General features: G+C 44.0%; 1 protein-coding gene across 1 annotated transcript; it reads left to right on the forward strand.

Annotated features, from left to right (window-relative positions):
• LOC123772950 (uncharacterized) lies at positions 1–24,793 on the forward strand. Its single transcript, XM_069323268.1, has 15 exons — positions 1–76; positions 2,062–2,229; positions 3,336–3,462; positions 4,914–5,058; positions 6,627–6,765; positions 8,658–8,757; positions 9,380–9,470; positions 13,031–14,131; positions 14,454–15,147; positions 16,409–16,539; positions 17,789–17,879; positions 19,454–19,845; positions 20,233–20,319; positions 21,440–21,947; positions 24,047–24,793. The coding sequence occupies exons 2-15, from the start codon at positions 2,070–2,072 to the stop codon at positions 24,271–24,273; spliced, it is 3,993 nt and encodes a 1,330-aa protein (XP_069179369.1). The 5' UTR covers positions 1–76; positions 2,062–2,069; the 3' UTR covers positions 24,274–24,793.

Raw genomic sequence — 24,793 nt, forward strand, 5'->3', positions numbered from 1 at the left:
TTTGACTACGGAGTTGGCGCCATGTTGATGTCCTGGTAGGCGGCGAGCAAGTCTTCCATTTCCGCGGGAAAAACGGGTAAATAATGTCCTTTTGTATTGTCTATGCAATATTCCGCGCCACAGACTAGTGCTAGCGACACAGACGCTCACACGCGGCTATATTAAATAACCTTACGCTTGTAAATAAGGGAGATATAGGCATATATCACAACCAGAGGCTAGTCAATAATTTCATCATAACTCATTTTCTCCGGGACAGGAAGCCTGCGTGACGTTAGGTTTATATCGAGGTTGCCTCAAGTCAGCCAAGGTCGAAGCAATCCCCCACGATAAGCTCCCTAACTCATCCTGCTGGGTGAACAGAGGTATTAGGTGATAGGAAACAGGCCCAATCGTTTCTGGCCGGGAGTAGGGTGGGATTTTGAGCCCTGTCCTCCTGTCCTGCCCCAGTCCAGCCTCGTTTGTCGAGGCCTATCAAAAAAAGAATTATAAATGGTACATAGGCCTACTGTGTATATATATATATATAAATATATATATATATATATATATATATATATATATATATATATATATATATATATATATATATATATATATATATATATGGGTGTTTAAACGAATCATTTTAGGAAAATAATCCACAAAATAGGATTAATCACGTGACAGTGATATTTGATCATTAAACAATTTGTCTGGGTATATTTTATATATTTCTTACATATTTTATTTATTTAACTCATTATAAAACATGTTTTAATTTGGATCAGCTTAGAACTTTAGTAATTTATTTGTTAAATACTAGGATATGGTAATTTGTGTATTTTGGTTAGTATAATCTCTCTCTGTCTCTCTCTGTCTCTCTCTCTCTCTCTCTCTCTCTCTCTCTCTCTCTCTCTCGCTCTCTCGCTCTCTCTGTCTCTCTCTCTCTCTCTCTCTCTCTCTCTCTCTCTCTCTCTCTCTCTCTCTCTCTCTCTCTCTCTCTCTCTCTCTCTCTCTCTCTCTCTCTCTCTCTCTCTCTCTCTCTCTCTCTCATGTACCTAATAGCCAGAGTACACTACTTGGCCTAGTATGCAAGGCCCGATTTGCCTAACAGGCAGTGATTTTCGTTATTTTCAAATGTTTCTTTACAAATTGGTTTATTTTAATTATACCTGTCAGTAATTCATGTATATTAGGAACATGAATTACTGATTTTAGTGGGTTGTATTAGGTTAGGATAGGTTAAGTTAGGCAGGTTTGATATTCTATGTTAGTTTTAACTCACATGAAAAAACTAATTAAATCCTATATAATGGAAATTTTGATAATTCAAATATAATATATATATATATAATAATTATAAATTATATATTATATATATATTAATTATACTGTATAATTATAAAAGGAGGGTGGGGGTAGAAGCGAACACTCTTACGTATTCAGTTAAATGGCAAGTTTTTCCCTGAATGCTCTGTGTTCCCTTCTCTGAGGTTGTGGGTCCCTATAATTGCACCAGAGGTGGTACCCCCCCCCCTTTATATATATATATATATATATATATATATATATATATATATATATATATATATATATATATGGTTAAATATGACCGCAATGCTGGCGTGATTGATCTTATTATATAATATAGACTTTCTATGCTTCTAACTATTTCTTACTCTCTGGATTAAGAGGAACAATCAAGTTACCAAAATTCATCTTAAAGAGACACTAGTAGTTATTGAAGGGTTTATTTCCTGCGGCGTTTCGTTCCACTCTGGAACATCTTCCTTGAGGTAAAGAATGAATACACAAGGTGCAATTTTTTGGTTAAATATACTTGTGGTAGAGTTGTGTGAGGTGAGGTGAAAAATCTCAGGAGGGGGGCAGTTAAGATGCCAATATTTCTTAAACAATGGCATCTGGGCCGACTTCCATCTCTGACACTCGCCTGTACTCTCAATGTTTCTTGTACGAAAGTTAGGTGAGGCTGGCCCCATAGCATCTAGGTTATCTCATTATACACATAGATATTAATGTGATTAATTAACATATGTGGCTTTCTGTGTCCCGTGACAGCATAGAGAATGGCGTCGTGGGAAGGAGGAGGGAGTAGTGAGGCGCGTGCAGGAGAGAGCAGCGTGGTGGTGGAGCCCCAGTTGCTGGTATGGAGCAAGATGGACGCCCTGGCCGGCCGTATTACTAAGATGCAGCGAGCTATCGCCGAGGAGAAGCAGTGCTGCTCCTGTATGTTGTCATATTCACACACACACACACACACACACACACACACACACACACACACACACCTACCTGGTTTATTTAAGCTGTCATTTTAATGGTAGAACTTAAATTTGTATCCTGTGTTGTGAATGTACATAACACGAAAATAATACAACAAACTGCAGAAAGTCTATACAAAGTTACGTGTGTATATATATATATATATATATATATATATATATATATATATATATATATATATATATATATATATATATATATATATTAGAATTTTATAGGGGTATCATAGGGGGGGGGTACTTATACCCCTTATGTTAGTAGTGTTTTTCCCCTCCCCCTGAAATGTCTCCCCTTGTGGTGAGGGGGAAGGGGGCTGATGCATGACTCCAAGGGTCCGGTAGGGGTAACCTTTGACCCCATCTCCTCCCCCTCTCTCTGGGTGTTGGTCTTCCATAGGAGACATAGAGTACCCATTAGGGGTCATCAGCTCACTCGCTGGAGGAATCACAAAGTCAAGAAACTGCCCCTTGGAAGTTGGTACCGTGTCCAACGAAGATGTGGGAAGATGAGTGGTGTTAGAAGACTGAAAAGCCTGAGACGTTGCGTAAAAGGCAAACTAGCAACACATATGTTGACCAGACCACACACTAGAAGGTGAAGGGACGACGGCGTTTCGCTCCGTCCTGGATCATTCTCAAGTCGACTTGAGAATGGTCCAGGACGGACCGAAACGTCGTCGTCCCTTCATTTTCTAGTGTGTGGTCTGGTTATTTTGAGGTTATCTTGAGATGATTTCGGGGCTTTAGTGTCCCCGCGGCCCGGTCCTCGACCAGGCCTCCACCCCCAGGAAGCAGCCCGTGACAGCTGACTAACACCCAGGTACCTATTTTACTACTAGGTAACAGGGGGCATAGGGTGAAAGAAACTCTGCCCATTGTTTCTCGCCGGCACCCGGGATCGAACCCAGGACCACAGAATCACAAGCCCAGTGTGCTGTCCGCTCGGCCGACCGGCTCCCACATTCTTCAAACGACCGGCTGGTCAACATTCTTGAGCCACGTTATTATGACTCGTCGCCTGCATAACCACATATATATTTGTATTTTCAGGTCTAGAGGAACTCCTAAGTCAGGAAGTCAAGAATGAAACTGAGCTAGAGGATGAGGTCCGGCGCCTGCAGGGCAGCATACAGGCGTTGTCAGAGAAGGGACCTCAGCACGCCGTCACAGAGAACACGTGAGTGGTGTAGACGAGGAGTCACAATAACGTGGCTGAAGTATGTTGACCAGACCACACACTAGAAGGTGAAGGGACGACGACGACGTTTCGCTCCGTCCTGGACCATTCTCAAGTCGATTGTGTCCACAAGCGAGTCGACAATCGACTTGAGAATGGTCCAGGACGGACCGAAACGTCGTCGTCCCTTCACTTTCTAGTGTGTGTGGTTTGGTCAACGTGAGTGGTCGCTCTCTCTCCTTCACCGGAGTTGCGACCCCGGCCTCTGGGGCCAGATTCACGAAAGCACTTACGCAAGCACTTACGAACGTGTACATCTTTCCTCAATCTCTGACGGCTTTGGTTACATTTATTAAACAGTTTACAAGCATGAAAACTTGCCAATCAACTGTTGTTATTGTTATAAACAGCCTCCTGGTGCTTCGGAGCTCTTTAACTGTTTAATAATTGTAAACAAAGCCGCCAAAGATTGAGAAAAGATGGACAGGTTCGTAAGTGCTTGCGTAACTGCTTCGTGAATCTGGCCCCTGAACCCATTTTTAATACAGAATACGGCCCGGTAATAAAGTCGGATTCGTTCTTGACTTGCAACTGGGATTCTAGATTCGAATCCCGGACGGGGCAGAAATCATTTGCAGCGTTTTCAATCCTCTAATGCTTGTGCTCACCTAGCAGTAAAGAGGTACCCAGGAGTCAGCTTGTTGAATAGTTGCATCCTGGTGGGGGGGGGGCAGTAAAGAGGTACCCAGGAGTCAGTCAGCATGTTGAATAGTTGCATCCTGGTGGGGGGGGGGCAGTAAAGAGGTACCCAGGAGTCAGTCAGCATGTTGAATAGTTGCATCCTGGTGGGGGGGGGGGCAGTAAAGAGGTACCCAGGAGTCAGTCAGCATGTTGAATAGTTGCATCCTGGTGGGGGGGGGGCAGTAAAGAGGTACCCAGGAGTCAGCATGTTGAATAGTTGCATCCTGGTGGGGGGGGGGGCAGTAAAGAGGTACCCAGGAGTCAGCATGTTGAATAGTTGCATCCTGGTGGGGGGGGGGCAGTAAAGAGGTACCCAGGAGTCAGTCAGCATGTTGAATAGTTGCATCCTGGTGGGGGGGGGGCAGTAAAGAGGTACCCAGGAGTCAGTCAGCATGTTGAATAGTTGCATCCTGGTGGGGGGGGGGCAGTAAAGAGGTACCCAGGAGTCAGTCAGCATGTTGAATAGTTGCATCCTGGTGGGGGGGCAGTAAAGAGGTACCCAGGAGTCAGTCAGCATGTTGAATAGTTGCATCCTGGTGGGGGGGGACGTAGATATAAGCTTACCATGTATCTATATACACTGACTTATATACCCCGACATTCCTGGTGGGGGGAGGGGATGTAGATATAAGCTTACCATGTATCTATATACACTGACTTATATACCCCGACATTGGGAATTATTATGAATTCTATCTTTCTTTTAATAGCCTCCAGTCGAGCTTAGAATTGGTGAGGGAACAAATTGGTGACGAAGAACAGGAGAATTTAGACTTGGAAGATGAGCTGCAGGCGCTCAGCACGAGGCTCAAGGATGTTCACCAGACCCACCTGGCCCAGCTGGACGATATCAAGGTACTCTTCCATTGATGTAGCACGGGGGAGACATCTCCCGTCACGCAGGGTGCAGTCGCACCTCCACAGATCTCCAGTATCAGCTCTTGATACTGGTAATGGCTCAAAAGGGCCACCACTTACGGGCTATTCATGCCTGTGCCACCTTTTGGGTGGCTTCATCTTCATCAATCATCAATCCATCTGTGATCTGGTAATGGCTCAAAAGGGCCTCCATTTACGGGCTATTCATGCCCGTGCCATCTTTTGGGTGGCTTAATCTTCATCAATCAATCATGATGCACATTCAGCACCGCTCCTGTGCCAGGTAAGTCCACTACGGGCTCACCTTAGCCCGTGCTACTTGCAACTTGTTCCTGGTAGCTGAATCTATAACAACAACAACATTGATGGAGATTAAGCCAGGCAAGAGGTGGCACGGGCATGAATAACCCGTAACCGGACAACCAATGATAAAGATTAAGCCAGCCAAGAGGTGGCACGGGCATGAATAACCCGTAATGGTTGTCCGCCTGTTATAATGTACGTGAGTACTCACCTAGTAGTGCTTGCTGGGACTAACCTGTGTGTTGTCCTCACCTGCCTGTGCTCGCGGGTGAAGATCAAAACTATATACTGCATGCAGGCGATGAGTCACAATAACGTGGCTGAAGTATGTTGACCAGACCACACACTATCGACTTGAGAATGGTCCAGGACGGACCGAAACGTGGTCTATATACTGCATGTTTTATAGTATATAATTTTATCTTAGAGCCCCTACTGTCCAGCCTCATTATTCCTGTATCAGTTTCATCAGCTCATTAAAACAGCTCTCGGATCATGTACATTATTAGATTCATTAAACATGGGTAAATACTGGTTCGGTAACAGGGTTTGTTGATTTGTGGAACCAATTACCGCGTAACGTGGTGGAGGTGGGGGTCCCTCGATTGTTTCAAGCGCGGGTTGGACATGCATATGAGTGGGATTGGGTGGTTATAGATAGGAACTGCCTCGTATGGGCCAATAGGCCTTCTGCAGTTACCTTGTTCTTATGTTCTTGAACTCAATTTAACAGTATATATTAACTTCAGCATTTCTTAATCAAGTTTAATGTCACTTCAATGTTGATATTATTAACATGGAAACATGTGAAAGTGTCAGACCACGAAGGAAGACTTGAAACAGGAATTTCCTTAAGTACTTTCGTATATTAATACATCTTCGGCAGGAATCATTCCTTCTGAAGACCAGACCACACACTAGAATGTGAAGGGACTACGACGTTTCAGTCCGTCCTGGACCATTCTCAAGTCGATTGTACTTGTACTTGTACCACAATCGACTTGAGAATGGTCCAGGACGGACCGAAACGTCGTCGTCCCTTCACTTTCTAGTGTGTGGTCTGGTCAAGATTCTTCAGTCACGTTATTGTGACTCATCGCCTGCATTCCTTCTGAAGATGTATAATATACGAAAGTACTTAAGGAAATTCCTGTTTCAATTCGTCCTCCTTGGTCTGACACTGTCACATATTTCCTCACGTGTTAATTTTCGTGATTTAAACATATGTTAACATGTATAAGGATCGATATGGCGATCGTCTGGTGGAGGGCGGAGACCTGGAGGGTGAGGACGAGCTCAGTAGTCTCCACCATCAGAAGACAAGTCTCACCGCTCAGATAACAGCTCTCAAGACGGCTCAACGCACTCAGGCGCTTGAAGGTACAGATCTTTGTGTACTTTGCACTAGTGGCTTTAGGTATTGTATGTACTACCTCTTATCTTTCAATCAAACAGAATGTTTGTACTGTAACTGTCCTGCCCGAAACTGTACTGCCTGCCCGAAACGCTTTGCGTAATAGTGGCTTTAGGCATTGTATGTACTAGCTCCTATCTATAAAGCCAACAAACTTTGTAAAATCTCTTTATGTATGTACCTTTGCCTAAATAAAAATTATTATTATTATTATTATTATTAACTCTGCAACTATGTATGTGCTGTTCCTAAATACATTATTATTATTATTACTTGTATTTGTAGGGGGAATGAGCTACGGCTCTTGGGTACCCCCTCTCTCTACAACTGATACAACTCTTCATGTATCCATGAAATTATTATGACAAAACTCCATGTTTAATTAGCACATATAAAATATAATATATATATATATATTATACTAATATATATATTATAATATATATATATATATATATTATATTAATATATATATATATAATTGCCTGGTATGATACATTCTAATATATATTATATACTAACTGAAAACTCACACCCCAGAAGTGACTCATATAGTTCAATTGCATATAGTCCTGGGGACCATTCAGGCTTGTTCGCATAATATATTCTAATATATAATTGCCTGGTATGATACTAAGTAAATATATATATTATATTAATATATAATTGCCTGGTATGACACAATGTGGCTGTGTCTTATCTCCAGTAAATTTAAGTCTGTAGAGTTTTGCTGGGTTCCCAATCATGTTGGTGTCTCTTTAAATGAGTGTGCGGATGCTGCCGCTAAGGAAGATATCCGCACTTGTCCCATCTCCCGTAAAGGTATTCCTTATTCCGAGTTTTACCCAGTTATTCATGCCTCTATCTTTGCCCGTTGGCTGGGTCGTTGGTCTTCTGTTACTGGTAACAAATTGCGTACTTTGAAGCGTAGTGTGTCCCCGTGGCCCTTCCTCCTACCACCGTAACCGGCGGTGGGAAACGGCTCTGGCAAGGTTGCGTATTGGCCATACGCGCTTAACTCATGGTCACTTAATGGAACGCCGACCTGCTCCGTATTGTCCAAATTGCATTGTCGCTCTTTCAGTCGTGCATATCCTTGTTGAATGTCCTGACTTCCTGGACGAGCGTGTGTCTTACTTTCCGACCGTCCCTCGCGCGGAGACATCTCCCGTCACGCAGGGTGCAGTCGCACCTCCACAGATCTCCAGTATCAGCTCTTGATACTGGTAATGGCTCAAAAGGGCCACCACTTACGGGCTATTCATGCCCGTGCCACCTTTTGGGTGGCTTAATCTTTATCAATCAATCAATCGTCCCTCGCGGTCACTTGTCCCTCGATAGAATTCTTGGTGACTCGGATACTTTTGATATCGTTCGCCTTATGCGTTTTTTGTTCTGGTATTGGCATCCTTGGTGATATTTAGCGCCCTCTGGTTATCCCGCACATTTGATGGTGCTACACAGCCTTCCCGGTTTGGTGCCTTCTTTGGATAATTACTTTTTTTTGAGATATATACAAGAGTTGTTACATGGTTGTAGAGCCACTAGTACGCGTAGTGTTTCGGGCAGGTCCCTGGAATACGATCCCCGCCGCGAAGAATCGTTGTTACAACCAAGTACACATTTTACTGTTGAGTTAAACAGAGGCTACAGTTAAAAGGATTTACTTACGATTTTATTAAGAACTTATTGGTATGACACATATGTTGACCAGACCACACACTAGAAATTGAAGAGACGACGACGTTTCGGACGGACCGAAACGTCGTCGTCTCTTCAATTTCTAGTGTGTGGTTTGGTCAACATACTTCAGCCACGTTATTGTGACTCATCGCCTGCACACATATGTTCCTTCCAGAATGGAAAGCCTTCAAGGAGGTGGTAGTGAAGATGGCTGAGGTGCAGATAGATCTTCGTTCACAACAAGGCAGTATTGAGCTCCTTAACACGTCCCTCCAGTAAGTTCTTTATTGTATCGTCGTTTGTCTTTCTCTTTCGTTAAATCCCATTATATATATGTTCCATTTTGTGTTGATTAATACAATGATTGAAGAGGTCATTATATCTATTTGAGGTCGGCGTCTAATGCCTGTTTTGTAAAGGTTACTCTCGTAAGCACTCGACATCGTAAGCACTCCACATCGTAAACACTCCACATCGTAAGCACTCGACATCGTAAGCACTCGACATCGTAAACACTCGATATTTAGCTTTGGCATTAACATTTTTACCAATAATTGTTTGCCTTTCCAGACTTTGCTCAAGGGAATATGCTGTTTACGGCTTATTAACAAAATCCTCCCAATTTTGTTGACCAGACCACACACTAGAAGGTGAAGGGACGACGACGTTTCGGTCCGTTCTGGACCATTCTCAAGTCGATTGAGAATGGTCCAGGACGGACCGAAACGTCGTCGTCGTCCCTTCACCTTCTAGTGTGTGGTCTGGTCAACATACTTCAGCCACGTTATTGTGACTCATCGCCTGCATTTGATAAGGGTTCCCATTATTTGGGCACTAAATTTGACTTCAAGCAAAAGGGTGGGAAGTTGATTTCATTCTTATGAACTTGTGTTTCAGAAAACTGAAGGAGGATGTAAGGATACGCGAAGAAGCTTCAGCTGGGGACACCACTGAGCAAGAGCGGGCCGGCAGCTCTCGGGGTCACCAGGTATGGTGTCTTTTTATTTGTTTGTATTTGTTATTAATACAGTTAGGTACAGCTGCATTTGTGCAGCTGCCCTAGACTATGTGAAGGGGAGTACAGCGTGTCACAAAAAGCTAGCTGCGTGATGCTAAAAGTCTTCTATCACACAGGATGATTAGTCATACAGAGGCATGTGATCAGTAGTCTGCACTGGCAGACTCTGGGAGCATTTTGAGGATATCATCATCAACACAAGAGTGAATAAGATAGCAGTGATACTAAAAGTCCCCATCACAGAGGATGGTTAGTCATACAGAGGCATGTGATCAGTAGTCTGCATTGACAAACTCTGGGTGCATTATGAGGATATCACCACGACCACAAGAATGAACGACCCCATTTGGTCACCACTTGGTCCGGGAGACATCCCCCGTCACGCAGGGTGCAGTTGCGCCTCCACAGATCTCCAGTATCATCTTTTGATACTGGTAACGGCTCGAAAGGGCCACCACTTACGGGCTATTCATGCCCGTGCCACCTCTTGGGTGGCTTAATCTTCATCAATCAATCAATGAACGACCACAATCGACTTGAGAATGGTCCAGGACGGAGCGAAACGTATTCGTCCCATCGCCGTGTAGTGTGTGGTCTGGTCAACATACTTCAGCCACGTTATTGTGACTCATCGTCTGCACAAGAATGAATAAGGAAGCAGTGATACTAAAAGTCCCCATCTCCCAGGATGGTTTAGTGTCGTTATTTTGCTTCCAGGTGTTATGGGATGATTATTTGAACAAAGAACAAATCCACAAATCCAAATCCAAATCTGTTACCTAGCAGTAAATAGGTACCTGGGAGTTAGTCAGCTGTCACGGGCTGCTTCCTGGGGGTGGAGGCCTGGTCGAGGACCGGGCCGCGGGGACACTAAAAAAAAATCCCCGAAATCATCTCAAGATAACCTCAAGATAACCACAAGGGCCGTGACGAGGATTCGAACCTACGTCCGAGATGATCCCAGACGCTGCCTTAATCGACTGAGCTACGACATGGTCAAAAAGAGTTGAAACCAGAAGTTCTACTGGACTTACTTGGATCCTGCAGCCTCTCCGAGGCACAAACCAGGGTTTTACACAACTCCCCCCTGCACTCGAGCTATGTCAATAGGCCGTTCTACCTCTTCGCCCTTACTTTACTACATACACTTGGGATGCTCTCGGACGCTGGTTCGAATCCTCGTCACGGCCCTTGTGGATTTGTTCTTCAGACATTGGGTCACCACGTGCGCCACTAACGAACACACAAATCACAATAGCGTGATACATCCCGCTGTTGTGTAATGAAGCAATGAAATGGTGGAGGTGGGGTCCCTCGATTGTTTCAAGCGCGGGTTGGACATGTATACGAGTGGGATCGGGTGGTTATAGAATAGGAGCTGCCTCGTGTGGGCCAATAGGCCTTCTGCAGTTACCTTTGTTCTTATGTTCTTAAATCTGTGTGTGCTGGCGAGATAAAGGCTATCACTTACTGCCTTTTATTCACATTTGTATATCATTCGTGTACATTCATTATACAATGTAATACAATTGTTGTTCTTGGGCAGTAAGTGTTATTTCCTAATTGCTTATGTCTAGACTGTATACAAAAAAATGTCTATCATTCTCCGCAAATTTTGCTACTGTGATTTAGGATAGATATATTTTGAAATCTGCCTATTCTTGTACTCACCTAGTTGTGCTTGCGGGGGTTGAGCTTTGGCTCTTTGGTCCCGCCTCTCAACCGTCAATCAACAGGTGTACAGGTTCCTGAGCCTATTGGGCTCTATCATATCTACATTGGAAACTGTGTATGGAGTCAGCCTCCACCACATCACTTCCTAATGCATTCCATTTGTCAACCACTCTGACACTAAAAAAGTTCTTTCTAATATGTGTGTGTGTGTGAATCTGCATATTTCCAATGAGAAAACGGACGTATGTGCATCTTTTTGAGATATTTTTTTGAGATATATACAAGAGTTGTTACATTCTTGTAGAGCCACTAGTACGCGTAGCGTTTCGGGCAAGTCCTTAATCCTATGGTCCCTGGAATACGATCCCCGCCGCGAAGAATCCTTGTTACAACCAAGTACACATTTTACTGTTGCGTTAAACAAAGGCTACAGTTAAGGATTTGCGCCCAGTAAATCCTCCCCGGCCAGGATACGAACCCATGACATAGCGCTCGCGGAACGCCAGGCGAGTGTCTTACCACTACACCACGGGGACTGCTGCCACGGAGTAGTTTTTCGAGATTTATAATTATACTATAAATCTTTTTGACGACTCTTCCCCCCCCCCCAATTGTCATCTCCTAATCATGATCTTGTTATACTGTGATTGGTATACCGTATATGCCACTATATACTGTAGTATATACGGCTTTTATAGTCCAGTATATCCTGGTGAAGGCACTTGCCTTGCTCCTTCGAGTATGCTCGCCATGTTCTCCTTAAAGTTATCAAGATGAGCTTCAAGGATATGGACTTCGAGGGACATCCTCCGTCTATGCTCGCCATGTTCTCCTTAAAGTTATCAAGATGAGCTTCAAGGATATGGACTTCGAGGGACATCCTCCGTCTATGCTCTCCATGTTCTCCTTAAAGTTATCAAGACGAGCATCAAGGATATATGGACTCCTGCAGCCCCATTATTCCGTAGTTCTTCACCAGAGTCTCAACCAGCACCCACATAGGTTTGGCTCTGGAATTGCCCAGGAAGCCTCAAATCACTGTGATAAAGCTGTTCTAAGACACTTTTTTTCTTCCTAGTGAGCTTCTTGGGGGAATTCTTTCCTCTCTAAGCACATTTGTATCCACGTCAGTTGCTGGACCTAAACTGAGCTGTTGACCAGACCACACACTAGAAGTTGAAGGAACGACGGACGTTTCGGTCCGTCCTGGACCATTCTCAAGTCGATGTCCATTCTCACAATCGACTTGAGAATGGTCCAGGACGGACCGAAACGTCGTCGTCCCTTCACCTTCTAGTGTGTGGTCTGGTCAACATACTTCAGCCACGTTATTGTGACTCATCGCCTGAGCTGTTGGGCTTAAGGCCCAAATATTTATCCTATTATTTATGCATAGAGAAATCACATTAACATTATGTAGCAATGAGAAAATCAGTAAGGACCTGCCCGAAACGCTATTAAGGCTGATGAATTTCGGACCTGCATTCGGACTTTGCCGATTTCGGACCTGCCCGAAGAGCTATGCGTGTTCAGGCGATGAGTCACAATAACGTGGCTAAAGTAAGTTGACCAGACCACACACTAGAAGGTGAAGGGACGACGACGTTTCGGTCCGTCCTGGACCATTCTCAAGTCGATTGTGAGAATGAACATCGACTTGAGAATGGTCCAGGACGGATCGAAACGTCGTCGTCCCTTCACCTTCTAGTGTGTGTAGTCTGGTCAACATAGGATATAACATTTACATACTCAGGATGTTACAAGGTCATCTTTTCTCTTTTAGTGTTTACCTGATGGCTTATCATTTGCATAATCTTATCATCTATGCCAACATTATAGTAGCATTATCTTTACAGGAGCAACTGATGGACAAGGAGAGTGTGGATAGTCATCTGGACCTTCAACACAACTTCACAGAGGTTAGAAGAGAAATTTATAGTCAAGAGATGCGTCAGTTTTGTGCGATGTTTCCGTCAGAGGGACAGAGGCAGGATACACAGCGGTACCACGCTCCTGTCACAACAGAGGGACAGAGACAGGATACACAGCGGTACCATGCTCCTGTCACAACAGAGGGACAGAGACAGGATACACAGCGGTACCATGCTCCTGTCTCAACAGAGGGACAGAGACAGGACACGCAACGGTACCATGCTCCTGTCTCAACAGAGGGACAGAGACAGGACACGCAACGGTACCATGCTCCTGTCTCAACAGAGGGACAGAGACAGGACACACAACGGTACCATGCTCCTGTCACAACAGAGGGACAGAGACAGGACACACAACGGTACCATGCTCCTGTCTCAACAGAGGGACAGAGGCAGGATACACAGCGGTACCATGCTCCTGTCACAACAGAGGGACAGAGACAGGACACGCAACGGTACCACGCTCCTGTCTCAACAGAGGGACAGAGACAGGACACGCAACGGTACCATGCTCCTGTCTCAACAGAGGGACAGAGACAGGACACGCAACGGTACCATGCTCCTGTCTCAACAGAGGGACAGAGACAGGACACGCAACGGTACCATGTTCCTGTCTCAACAGAGGGACAGAGACAGGACACGCAACGGTACCACGCTCCTGTCTCAACAGAGGGACAGAGACAGGACACGCAACGGTACCATGCTCCTGTCACAACAGAGGGACAGAGACAGGACACACAACGATACCATGCTCCTGTCACAACAGAGGGACAGAGACAGGACACGCAACGGTACCATGCTCCTGTCTCAACAGAGGGACAGAGACAGGACACGCAACGGTACCACGCTCCTGTCTCAACAGAGGGACAGAGACAGGATACGCAACGGTACGACGCTTCCGTCACAACAGAGGGACAGAGGCAAGATACAGGACAGCGTTTACAAGCGTGCCAGCAGGGACAGAGGAAAGATACACCACGAACTAAGACCGTGTTTAGCAGTAAACTATCCCTCATCAAACTTCAGGTATGACCTCAGACAAGAATAGTTTATAACGATAATTAAATCAGGTAGTTGATCAAGGATAGTGCGAGGGGGGGGGGGTGCTTGACAGCTGAGTGGCCAGCGCTTGGGATTCGTAGTCCTAAGATTCCGGGTGGAGGCGGAAGCAAATGGACAGTCGAGGTGCCCAACCATTTCTGTCTCGGCCGGGATTGGAAACCGGGAATTCTCGATTGGGTATCACTAGACAATTTGTAAAGTTTGCTGGCCGGGTACACATTCTTTATGCAGTGTTATAAATGAACTTTAGTCCAAAGTAATTCAAGTTTTTTTTTACTTTGCCCAGGTTCCAAAATATGAAGAGAGGAAGAGACGGTACAGGACTTCAGGAGAGATGGAACATACGGATGGTAGGGGAATACAGTTGACTGCTACCGTGCCTGTAACTGGTGAAGGTTCAGACACTGAAGTAAAGCGACCCACCAGTCTACCAGTTTCTCTCCCCAGTTACACTGTTCCTTCCAGTGTCTCTATTTCCAGCTACACTGCTCCTTCCAGTGTCTCTTATTCCAGTTACACTGTTCCTTCCAGTGTCTCTCTTTCCAGTTACACTGTTCCTTCTAGTGTCTCTCTCCCCAGCTACACTGCTCCTTCTAGTGTCTCTCTCCCCAGCTACACTGTTCCTTCCAGTGCCTCTCTCCCCAGCTACACTGCTCCTTCCAGTGTGTCTCTTTCCAGCTACACTGCTCCTTCCAGTGTCTCTCTTTCCAGTTACACTGTTCCTTCCAGTGTCTCTCTCCCCAGCAACACCGCTCCTTCCAGTGCCTCTCCGTGCTCCCTAAAAAGTAACAGTAATCATAGCCTGAGTGCCACTCAGGAGCTTCGTGGTGAACCCGGTTCCACTTCGGAGACGAGACGGGAAGACAGGAGAACAGCGAATACCACCAACCAGGAGCAGCGTACTGACACGGCTTGGACTGTTCAAAGTTATGCAAGAGCTGGAGACTCCGGCAATGTTGCAACTTCACCATTTGAGAAAGGTAGGTTCTCTCACGGGAGACATCTCCCGTCACGCAGGGTGCAGTCGCACCTCCACAGATCTCCAGTATCATCTCTTGATACTGGTAATGGCTCAAAAGGGCCACCACTTACGGGCTATTCATGCCCAAGCCACCTTTTGGGTGGCTTAATCTTATCTCTCTCTCTCGTAGGTTCTCCGCTTTCCAGAATGGAATAAAACAGCGTAATAGGATGCTGAGGCATCCAAGGAACTTGGATGTGGTTTCAATTTCTTATGTCATACAGAGTTTAGATGCAAAACTATACTTGCCAATGAGAACTTATCCTTGGAGGGTTTCTTATTCTTACTGGACTTATAGGATGGACTTACTGGACTTATAGGATGGACTTACTGGACTTATAGGATGTGTTGACCCTCGTAGAGCTGGTATGCGCATGTTGCAAGGTATTAATTATGCAATTTCACTTAGGTTTGCAAGCAAGATTGATAAAGATTAAGCCACCCAAAAGGTGGCACGGGCATGAATAGCCCTTAAGTGGTGGCCCTTTTGAGCCATTACCAGTATCAAGAGATGATACTGGAGATCTGTGGCGGTGCGACTGCACCCTGCGTGACGGGAGATGTCTCCCGTGTTTACAAGCACTTGCATGCGCTCCAGTAAGTGGTGGACGATGCCAAAGTAATTATCACAACACGTTGTATTATCAATGGTGTAATGAAGGATTTTGCTAATGGTTTATTATTTAATATCTGTAACGTATATTTGCTAGTCTGCCCTGGCAAGTGTAAAGTTGGGTAATGCTTATGATGTAATATATATATATCTATTTCTTTTGTCTCTGATGCTCTGAGGGAGCCGGTCGGCCGAGCGGACAGCACGCTGGACTCATAATCCTGTGGTCCCGGGTTCGATCCCAGGCGCTGGCGAGAAACAATGGGCAGAGTTTCTTTCACCCTATGCCCCTGTTACCTAGCAGTAAAATAGGTACCTGGGTGTTAGTCAGCTGTCACGGGCTGCTTCCTGGGGGTGTAGGCCTGGTCGAGGACCGGGCCGCGGGGACACTAAAGCCCCAAAATCATCTCAAGATAACCTCAAGATGCTTTTGCATGATTGGCTGTCGAGGGTGGTTTCTATGTAACGACTCCAGCAACATCAAACGTAAGTTCAGAGTAGCACGGGCTATGGTGAGCCCGTAGTGGACTTACCTGGCACAGGAGCGGGGCTGTAACTTGTTATTGGCAAGCAAGATGTGTATAGCTCGGTGTGACTTTCCCTGTAGGTGAGGCGAGTACAGAGAAGGTTTCTACAGAGACCGTCACTCTACCTGACGAAGCAGCACGTCGAGCCTATGTCGCCACCTTGGCGCCCAGTCCTGAAATCCAGTACCACCGTCAGTCGCCTCGGACCAGTGTATGTTTATTTATTTGTATTTATTTATATATATATGCGGGAAAACCACATGTGAAAAATAGAAAAATACAAATCCTTCATTCTACTTTGCTCTGATGAAGGCGATTTAAGCCGAAAACGCGTTTAGCATTCTCTGTTTTTCACATGTAGTTTTTTCAGCATACTTGGATCAGTGTTTTGTGATATTATATATATATATATATATATATATATATATATATATATATATATATATATATATATATATATATATATATATATATATATATGACAATGTCAGACCACGAAGGAAAAATGAAACAGGAAATTTCCTTAAGTACTTTCGTATATTAAATACATCTTCAGAAGGTTGGACCTTCTGAAGATGTATTTAATATACGAAAGTACTTAAGGAAATTTCCTGTTTCATTTTTCCTTCGTGGTCTGACATTGTCACATTCTTAATCACGTGTTTATTTTCGTGATATACACACACACATATATATATATATATATATATATATATATATATATATATATATATATATATATATATATATATATATATATATATATATATATATATATATATATATATATATATATATATATATATATTCTAAACACACTAAAACACACCAACACACCTGAGAAACTATATGTAGGTTTTATTTGAGTTCATCTTTATTATGCGCCTTATACCGATCCTGTTACTGGTAATGGAAAGGGTGATGATTTACGGTGAAAAAAGTAATGTAGAGATGATTTACGGTGAAGGGTAGGAAATTATCAGGGGGAAAGCGCCAAGCCACCACGACTATATAGCACTGGGAAGGGGTCAAGATAAGGATTTGGGATGGGACGGGGGAAAGGAATGGTGCCCCAACCACTTGTGGACGGTCTCGGGGGATTGAACACCGACCTGCATGACGCGAGACCGTCGCTCTACCGTCCAGCCCAAGTGGTTAGTGATTAACGGTGAACAGTAAAGTATAAATGATGGAAAGTGAAGAAAGTGTCACTATTGGTTGAGAAAAGTGTACCTGGTCCACCACAGTACAATTTCCCAGTTGCCGAAAATTCAACACTTTATAAAATGATGTCGGAAAATATGTTAATACTTAAAAAACCTACAGTTTTCTCAACACTTAAATCTCTACATATTGTTAAAAAAAGAGATTAATCTACACAGATTTTAATTTATAAGAAATTTATAAGTGAATAAGTCTTTTATTGGCTGTGGGTTTTCAAGATTTCTGAATTCTTACAGATGACGTATTCAATCCCTGTGTTGGAAAGCCAGAAGACATCAGAGCAGCGCGGGGGAGATGCAGAGGCTGCTTGTCAGGACCAAACCCCAGGTATGTGAACCATTGATTGATTGATTGATGAAGATTAAGCCACCCCAAGAGGTGGCACGGGCATGAATTGCCCGTAAGTGGTGGCCCCTTTTGAGCCATTACCAGTATCGATAGATGATACTGGAGATCTGTGGAGGTGCGACTGCACCCTGCGTGACGGGAGATGTCTCCCGTAATGTGTCCAATTGATTGATTGATGAAGATTAAGCCACCCAAAAGGTGGCACGGGCATGAATAGCCCGTAAGTGGTGGCCCCTTTTGAGCCATTACCAGTATCGATAGATGATACTGGAGATCTGTGGAGGTGCGACTGCACCCTGCGTGACGGGAGATGTCTCCCGTCCGCCAGCCAAGAGGTGGCACGGGCATGAATAGCCCCGTAATGAACTACCGCTCAAGTGTCATTATTTAATGACGTCTGGGTAATAATGAATGCTCACAGGGTCACCACAAGCACAGCTGTCGTTATTAGCTAACTACACTTAGGTAGTTACAGACACATACCATTTATGAAAGACTTGGAGAGAGAGAGTGTTGACCAGACCACACACTAGAAGTTGAAGGGACGACGACGTTTCGACTTGAGAATGGTCCAGGACGGAGCGAAACGTCGTCGTCCCTTCAACTTCTAGTGTGTGGTCTGGTCAACATACTTCAGCCACGTTATTGTGACTCATCGTCTGCAGAGAGAGTGTGTGTGTATTAAATATTAATATTATTTGTGTATGCAGAATCAAGCTATTAGCTCTTTGACCCCGAATTTCCAATCATTTTATTTTTTTCTATTATATCTACTAATTTATTTATCTCTTAACACATGCACACATACATACATCCCCAGAATGCAGCCTGTACCAGCTGTCTAACTCCCAGGTACCTATTTACTGGTAGGTGAACAGAGGCATCAGGGTGAAAAAAAAACTGCCCATTTGCTTCCGCCGGAAATCCAACCCGGGCCATTAGAACTACGACCCCCAAGCGCTGTCCACTCAGCTGTGAGGCCCTCCTCTATGTGTGTATGTGTGTAATTACCTAAGTGTAATTACCTAAGTGTAGTTACAGGATGAGAGCTACGCTCGTGGTGTCCCGTCTTCCCAGCACTCTTTGTCATATAACGCTTTGAAACTACTGACGGTCTTGGCCTCCACCACCTTCTCCCTTAACTTGTTCCAACCGTCTACCACTCTATTTGCGAAGGTGAATTTTCTTATATTTCTTCGGCATCTGTGTTTAGCTAGTTTAAATCTATGACCTCTTGTTCTTTGTGTGTGTGTGTGTGTGTGTGTGTAAGGAGGAGATAATAGTACGTGACAGTAATAAGAGCTTAAGAATAAATAAAACTGCTGAAGGCCTCAGGAAGCAGCCCCCCGATTTATATCCACCCAAAGTCATTCAAGTAGTTAGTAAAACAGTTGATTGACAGTTGAGAGGCGGGCCGTAAGAGCAAAGCTCAACCCCCGCAAACACAACTAGGTAAATATAGTAGTAGTCTGACCTACTCTTGAAACAACCCCCAGTAAATAATGATGCCGAGGAAGCAGGTGTGATCATGCAGAACTTGATATTTTGCACAGGTAGTGCAAGAAGTGGCGCAGCTGCCAGTGTGGGCGGTGGAGCAGCAGCAGCAACAGCAGTAGTCAGTGGTGAGAGTGAAGCACCAGCTGGACCAGGACGAACAGCAGCTGCAGCAGCACTGAGTGGTAGCAGCAGCAGTAGTGGTAGTGGTGGGTGTGTGGCAGCAGCTGGACCAGGACGAACAGCAGCTGCAGCAGCACTGATTGGTAGCAGCAGCAGTAGTGGTAGTGGTGGGTGTGTGGCAGCAGCTGGACCAGGACGAACAGCAGCTGCAGCAGCACTGAGTGGTAGCAGCAGCAGTAGTGGTAGTGGTGGGTGTGTGGCAGAAACCTCCAGTACCGTCACCTCTGTATCTTACCACAACAACACTGCTCTATACCCCGATGACACGGTCAGTGGATTCACTTCCAGGATAAGGTGTTGTTTATGGAATATATTTACGTGCTCTGTAAACTGTATCTCTCTCTCTCTGGAGTTTGTGTCACCTTTTTACCTTCGGAAAGCAGTATTTTAATGACATAATTTCACCTTTTAAAAGGAAAATGCTGCTGTGTAAATCTTCATTCTTGTTATATGTTAATTAATACCTGAAAAAATCTTTTTACATAAATTGTACAATACATATATTATTGATTGCAGGCGAGGAGTCACAATAACGTGGCTGAAATATGTTGACCAGACCACACACTAGAAAGTGAAGGGACGACGACGTTTCGGTCCGTCCTAGACCATTGTCAAGTCGATTGTGAAATTACTCTCTTCTTTCTTGTTCTTACAGATGGAAGACCATTTAAGTTCCTCCCAGGGATTCAACCTCACAGAAGACTCGGACATGGACACCCACATCCCATCCTCCTCCAAAATGGCGAGTATACATGCCAATGTGTACCAGACCACACACTAGAAGGTGAAGGGACGACGACGTTTCGGTCCGTCCTGGGCCATTCTCAAGTGATCGACTGGAGATAAAGGTTCAGGACGGACCGGAACGTCGTCGTCCCTTCACTTTCTAGTGTGTGGTCTGGTCAACATACTCCAGCCACGTTATTGTGACTCCTCGCATACATGCCAATATTTTGCTTACATGTTGTTATTTTGTTTGTAGGTTATTTATTTTTAAAAAGGATATTTTGAAATTGAAATAAGTTTATTGAGGTAAAATCCACACAAAGGGATGAGGCAGCTCAAGCTATTCTCACCCCGTTCAGTACATCGTGTTAATACATACATACACACACATCACAAACAATAAACATATTAGCAAACATTCTGAGAGATAAACATATACATTTCCTATTTTGATATTGTAAATTAAAAAAAAAGTGATTTTCCTAATTGTTCCAATTATCCCGCCAGTTATTACAGACTTTAATGTTGTTTGAAATTCATTTACTACTAAAGTGATATACTTCATTTATTTAATCTCATAACATCTAAGTTAACAAGCGCGACTTAAAAATTTGCCCTCTTGTGAGAGGCAAAAGAATCTTTTCCTGTACTGTTACAACTTTCTTTGACTTTTCTTTATACCATTCTTAATATACACTGTTAATTTTATGATTCGTATGCTGTTTGTGAGTGAAACACAAAGTTGTCTCTGGGAAGTGCGTAGTTGAATGGAGATTTTAAATCCATTAAATGCATACAAGTTTGGCCTGTAATGTCATATTGACCACGATGGGCTGAAGAGGGACATTTATGCATTAGCTGATGGATGAATTTTTTGATTAGGCTTAAGATTATGGTTACATCTTCAGCAGGAGAGAAGTGACACACAAGCAGGCGATGAGTCACAATAACGTGGGTGAAGTATGTTGACCAGACCACACACTAGAAGGTGAAGGGACGACGACGACGTTTCGGTCCGTCCTGAACCATTCTCAAGTCGATTGTGAAACGTCGTCGTCGTCCCTTCACATTCTAGTGTGTGGTCTTGTCATCAAGTGAAACACAATCTTGAAACTGTATTTATATTTTCTTTACAGGATACGTCCCCATATCATCTGTCATCGACAGGACTGCAAACCTCTTCACTGGTTGTTGAGCCGCCGGCTAGCAGGAATGTGTCGGCTGGATCTTCTCCCCAGTCGCGTAGCTTTCCTGCAGGGGGATCACTCTATCTATCCGTGACCTCCTCACACACACTGCCAGCGTCTGCGGCCGAGAAGTCATTAAGTAATGTCGTATCATCACCCCAGAGCAGTCTTCTGCCCGGGAAGCCTTTGCTCTTCAGCTCCCCCCATGGTTCAAGTGATGGCACGCAGCGAGGCACCAACTCCCCGGCTACCAATCTCCACACATCCCCGGCGTCTGACTCTCTGTATACAATGAGCCCAATACTGAGGCCAGGCGCTTCGGGTGGTCACACGCAAGACTCCTCACCCAGTAGCTGCTTGTCTACAGCTTCCAGTTATGCTCTCATGTTTGGCAAGGACCTGGAGCATGAGGGCAGGACTCCCGGAGCATTTAGTCTCTTTGGCTCACCTGCGACACGTATGTGCTCGGGGACACTGTTGTCCCGCGTTTGTCTCATTAATTTTTAATTTTAATTTTCTTCAATTAATTTTTGTAATTTTGCTACTTTTTTTTACCCGTTGTAATGGTTTGATTGTTGCCGCCGAAGGCAGCTAGTTTATTGTGCACCCCATACTCATCCTGTGAGCGGTAGCGCAAAAGCATTACAGAGGGCACAAAAGGTCTTTATCAGACCTCATCTTAGATTATTACATAAACAATTTCTTCTATCCTTCACACTTGGTGCTTTATCCTGGTAGTTTCCTGTCCCTACCCTCCCTCGAGGTTGGAGGTCAGATTCTTGGGGCTAGTCTAGTCCCATTTTTAACAGTAATTGCTGTTGGGTATGTGCCCAACATGGATGGGTTCAAGCTGTCATCATTGCAAAGGATGTCACGTGACACTGTGGCAATGCAATTCCCATAAAGAATCTTGGGTAATATTTAGTGCCTTTTAAATAGCCCGAGACACAGACCTTGCTTCATAATCTTTTTACATAGACTACATAGCGACGTGTTCAGATCAGTCGCCTCATGTGCACAACACAAATTTCAGCCGCCCATTTGATCGATGAAGATAAAGCCACCCAAGAGATGGCACGGGCATGAATAGCCCGTAAGGTCGCCCATTTGCTTCACCAGTTCATATATAGCCTTATTCCTCAGTCTTCAACATCCACGGGAGACATCTCCGGTCACGCAGGGTGCAGTCGCACCTCCACTGATCTCCAGTATCAGCTCTTGATACTGGTAATGGCTCAAAAGGGCCACCACTTACGGGCTATTCATGCCCGTGCCACCTTTTGGGTGGCTTAATCTTCATCAATCAATCAATCTTCAACATCTCCATCACTTGGACTGGACGGTAGAGCGACGACCTCACTTAATGCAGGTCAGCGGCATTCAATCCCGGACCGTCCAAGTGGTTGGGTACCATTCCTAAACCCGTCCCATCCCAAATCCTTATCCTAACCCCTTTTAGGAGCTATATATAGTCGTAATGGTTTGGCACTTTCCCCCTGATAATTCCCCCCTTCCTCCATTTCTCCGTTAAAGTCAGGTTCCATTAATACTCTCATAATACACCCAATATTATTACTGAGACTAGCCCAATCGTTCTGCACATTCAGACAATACAATTGAATTACAAACTAAGTCATTTCCTACTCAACACAATGAAATTGAAATAAGTTTATTGAGGTAAAATACACACAAAGGGATGAGGTAGCTCAAGCTATTCTCACCCCGTTCAGTACATCGTGTTAATACATACATATACACACATCACAAACAATAAACATATGTGTACATGTGTCAACACACTGTTACCTTGGCTGTGGAAAATGTATGAAATATTAACGAAAACATGAATGGCTGAGTATAACGTATAGATGAAGTGGCTAACAGCCAGGGGGGCCAGATTCACGAAGCAGTTACGCAAGCACTTACGAACGTGTACATCTTTCCTCAATCTTTGACGGCTTCGGTTACATTTATTAAACAGTTTACAAGCATGAAAACTTGCCAGTCAACTGTTGTTATTGTTATAAACAGCCTCCTGGTGCTTCGGAGCTCAATAACTGTTTAATAATTGTAAACACAGCCGCCAAAGATTGAGAAAAGATGGGCAGGTTCGTAAGTGCTTGCGTAACTCCTTGGTGAATCTGGCCCCAGGTTCGTAAGTGCTTTCGTAACTGCTTCGTGAATCTGGCCTCTTGTGAATGACTGGAAACACCTAGCAAAAGCAGTTTTAATTCCAAGTAATATTTCTTGATTTTACAAATTGCAGCACCAGTAAATATTTGTATCTTCCATAAATCTAATGATGATATTTTAGGCAGACGAGGAGTCACAATAACGTGGCTGAAGTATGTTGACCAGACCACACACTAGAAGGTGAAGGGACGACGACGTTTCCGTCCGTCCTGGACCATTCTCAAGTCGATTATGAATGGTCGTCTTGAGAATGGTCCAGGACGGACCGAAACGTCGTCGTCCCTTCACCTTCTAGTGTGTGGTCTGGTCAACATGATATTTTAGATTTTGTTCATCAATGTTATTGACGTATATAATTTTCAGAGACTTCTGCAGAAGTTCCCCAACAGGAAGAATCGAATGTGAATTTCTCTCTCTTCGGAGACCCGTCGTCGCCGAAGAGAAATGAAGGGTTCTTTAATTTCAACTTCGGAAGTGATGGTGAAAGTGCTCAAGAGTCGAGTAGTTCGGGCTTTTTCTCTTCACTCTTTGGCAGTCCCACAGCGGGTACAGACTCCCCACGTGGTGGAGCAGGCTTTAAACTCTTCTAAGATAGTGACAAATGTCTGCTTGATATCAATGTATTTCTCCAAAGTCGCATTTAAGTCTCTCAAGGATAATATATATAGTACGGAGTATTTATGTTACAGATTTACAGCACATTACATACATATTATTTCGGGAGTTTTGATGATGTTCTGTATGGTAATAGGTGTTTAGATGGCATTACTGGTGGTAGATTGACAGGTTTCGTGTTTACATTGATGCGATTATTGTTAATACAATACAATACAATACAATTTTATTTAGGTAAGGTACATACATACAATAAATATTTACAAGGATTGTTTGACTTAAGGCCATTACCAGTATTGTAGAAATTGGAGGTGATCTTATAATATTATCTGTGTCTTTTGAGTTTTACATATCTGTGTCAGTAATCTGCCTAGGGCACTTTTATTTCCATTATTGAGAAACTTTTCATTATGGCAAGCGATTTTATTTACTCAGTAAATAGCAGGATTCGTGACTTAATTGGTTTAGTGTTATAAAATGCAGGAACAAAGTTGA

The sequence above is a fragment of the Procambarus clarkii genome, chromosome 12 (genome assembly GCF_040958095.1).
Source record: "Procambarus clarkii isolate CNS0578487 chromosome 12, FALCON_Pclarkii_2.0, whole genome shotgun sequence".
Lineage (NCBI taxonomy): Eukaryota > Metazoa > Arthropoda > Malacostraca > Decapoda > Cambaridae > Procambarus > Procambarus clarkii.

Excerpts from the sequence above, each read along its gene's own strand:
- LOC123772950 (XM_069323268.1), top strand. The coding sequence starts at position 2,070 with ATGGCGTCGTGGGAAGGAGGAGGGAGTAGTGAGGCGCGTGCAGGAGAG. Across the intron at positions 6,766-8,657 it reads ACGCACTCAGGCGCTTGAAG|AATGGAAAGCCTTCAAGGAG; the intron begins GTACAGATCTTT and ends TGTTCCTTCCAG. Across the intron at positions 15,148-16,408 it reads AACTTCACCATTTGAGAAAG|GTGAGGCGAGTACAGAGAAG; the intron begins GTAGGTTCTCTC and ends CTTTCCCTGTAG.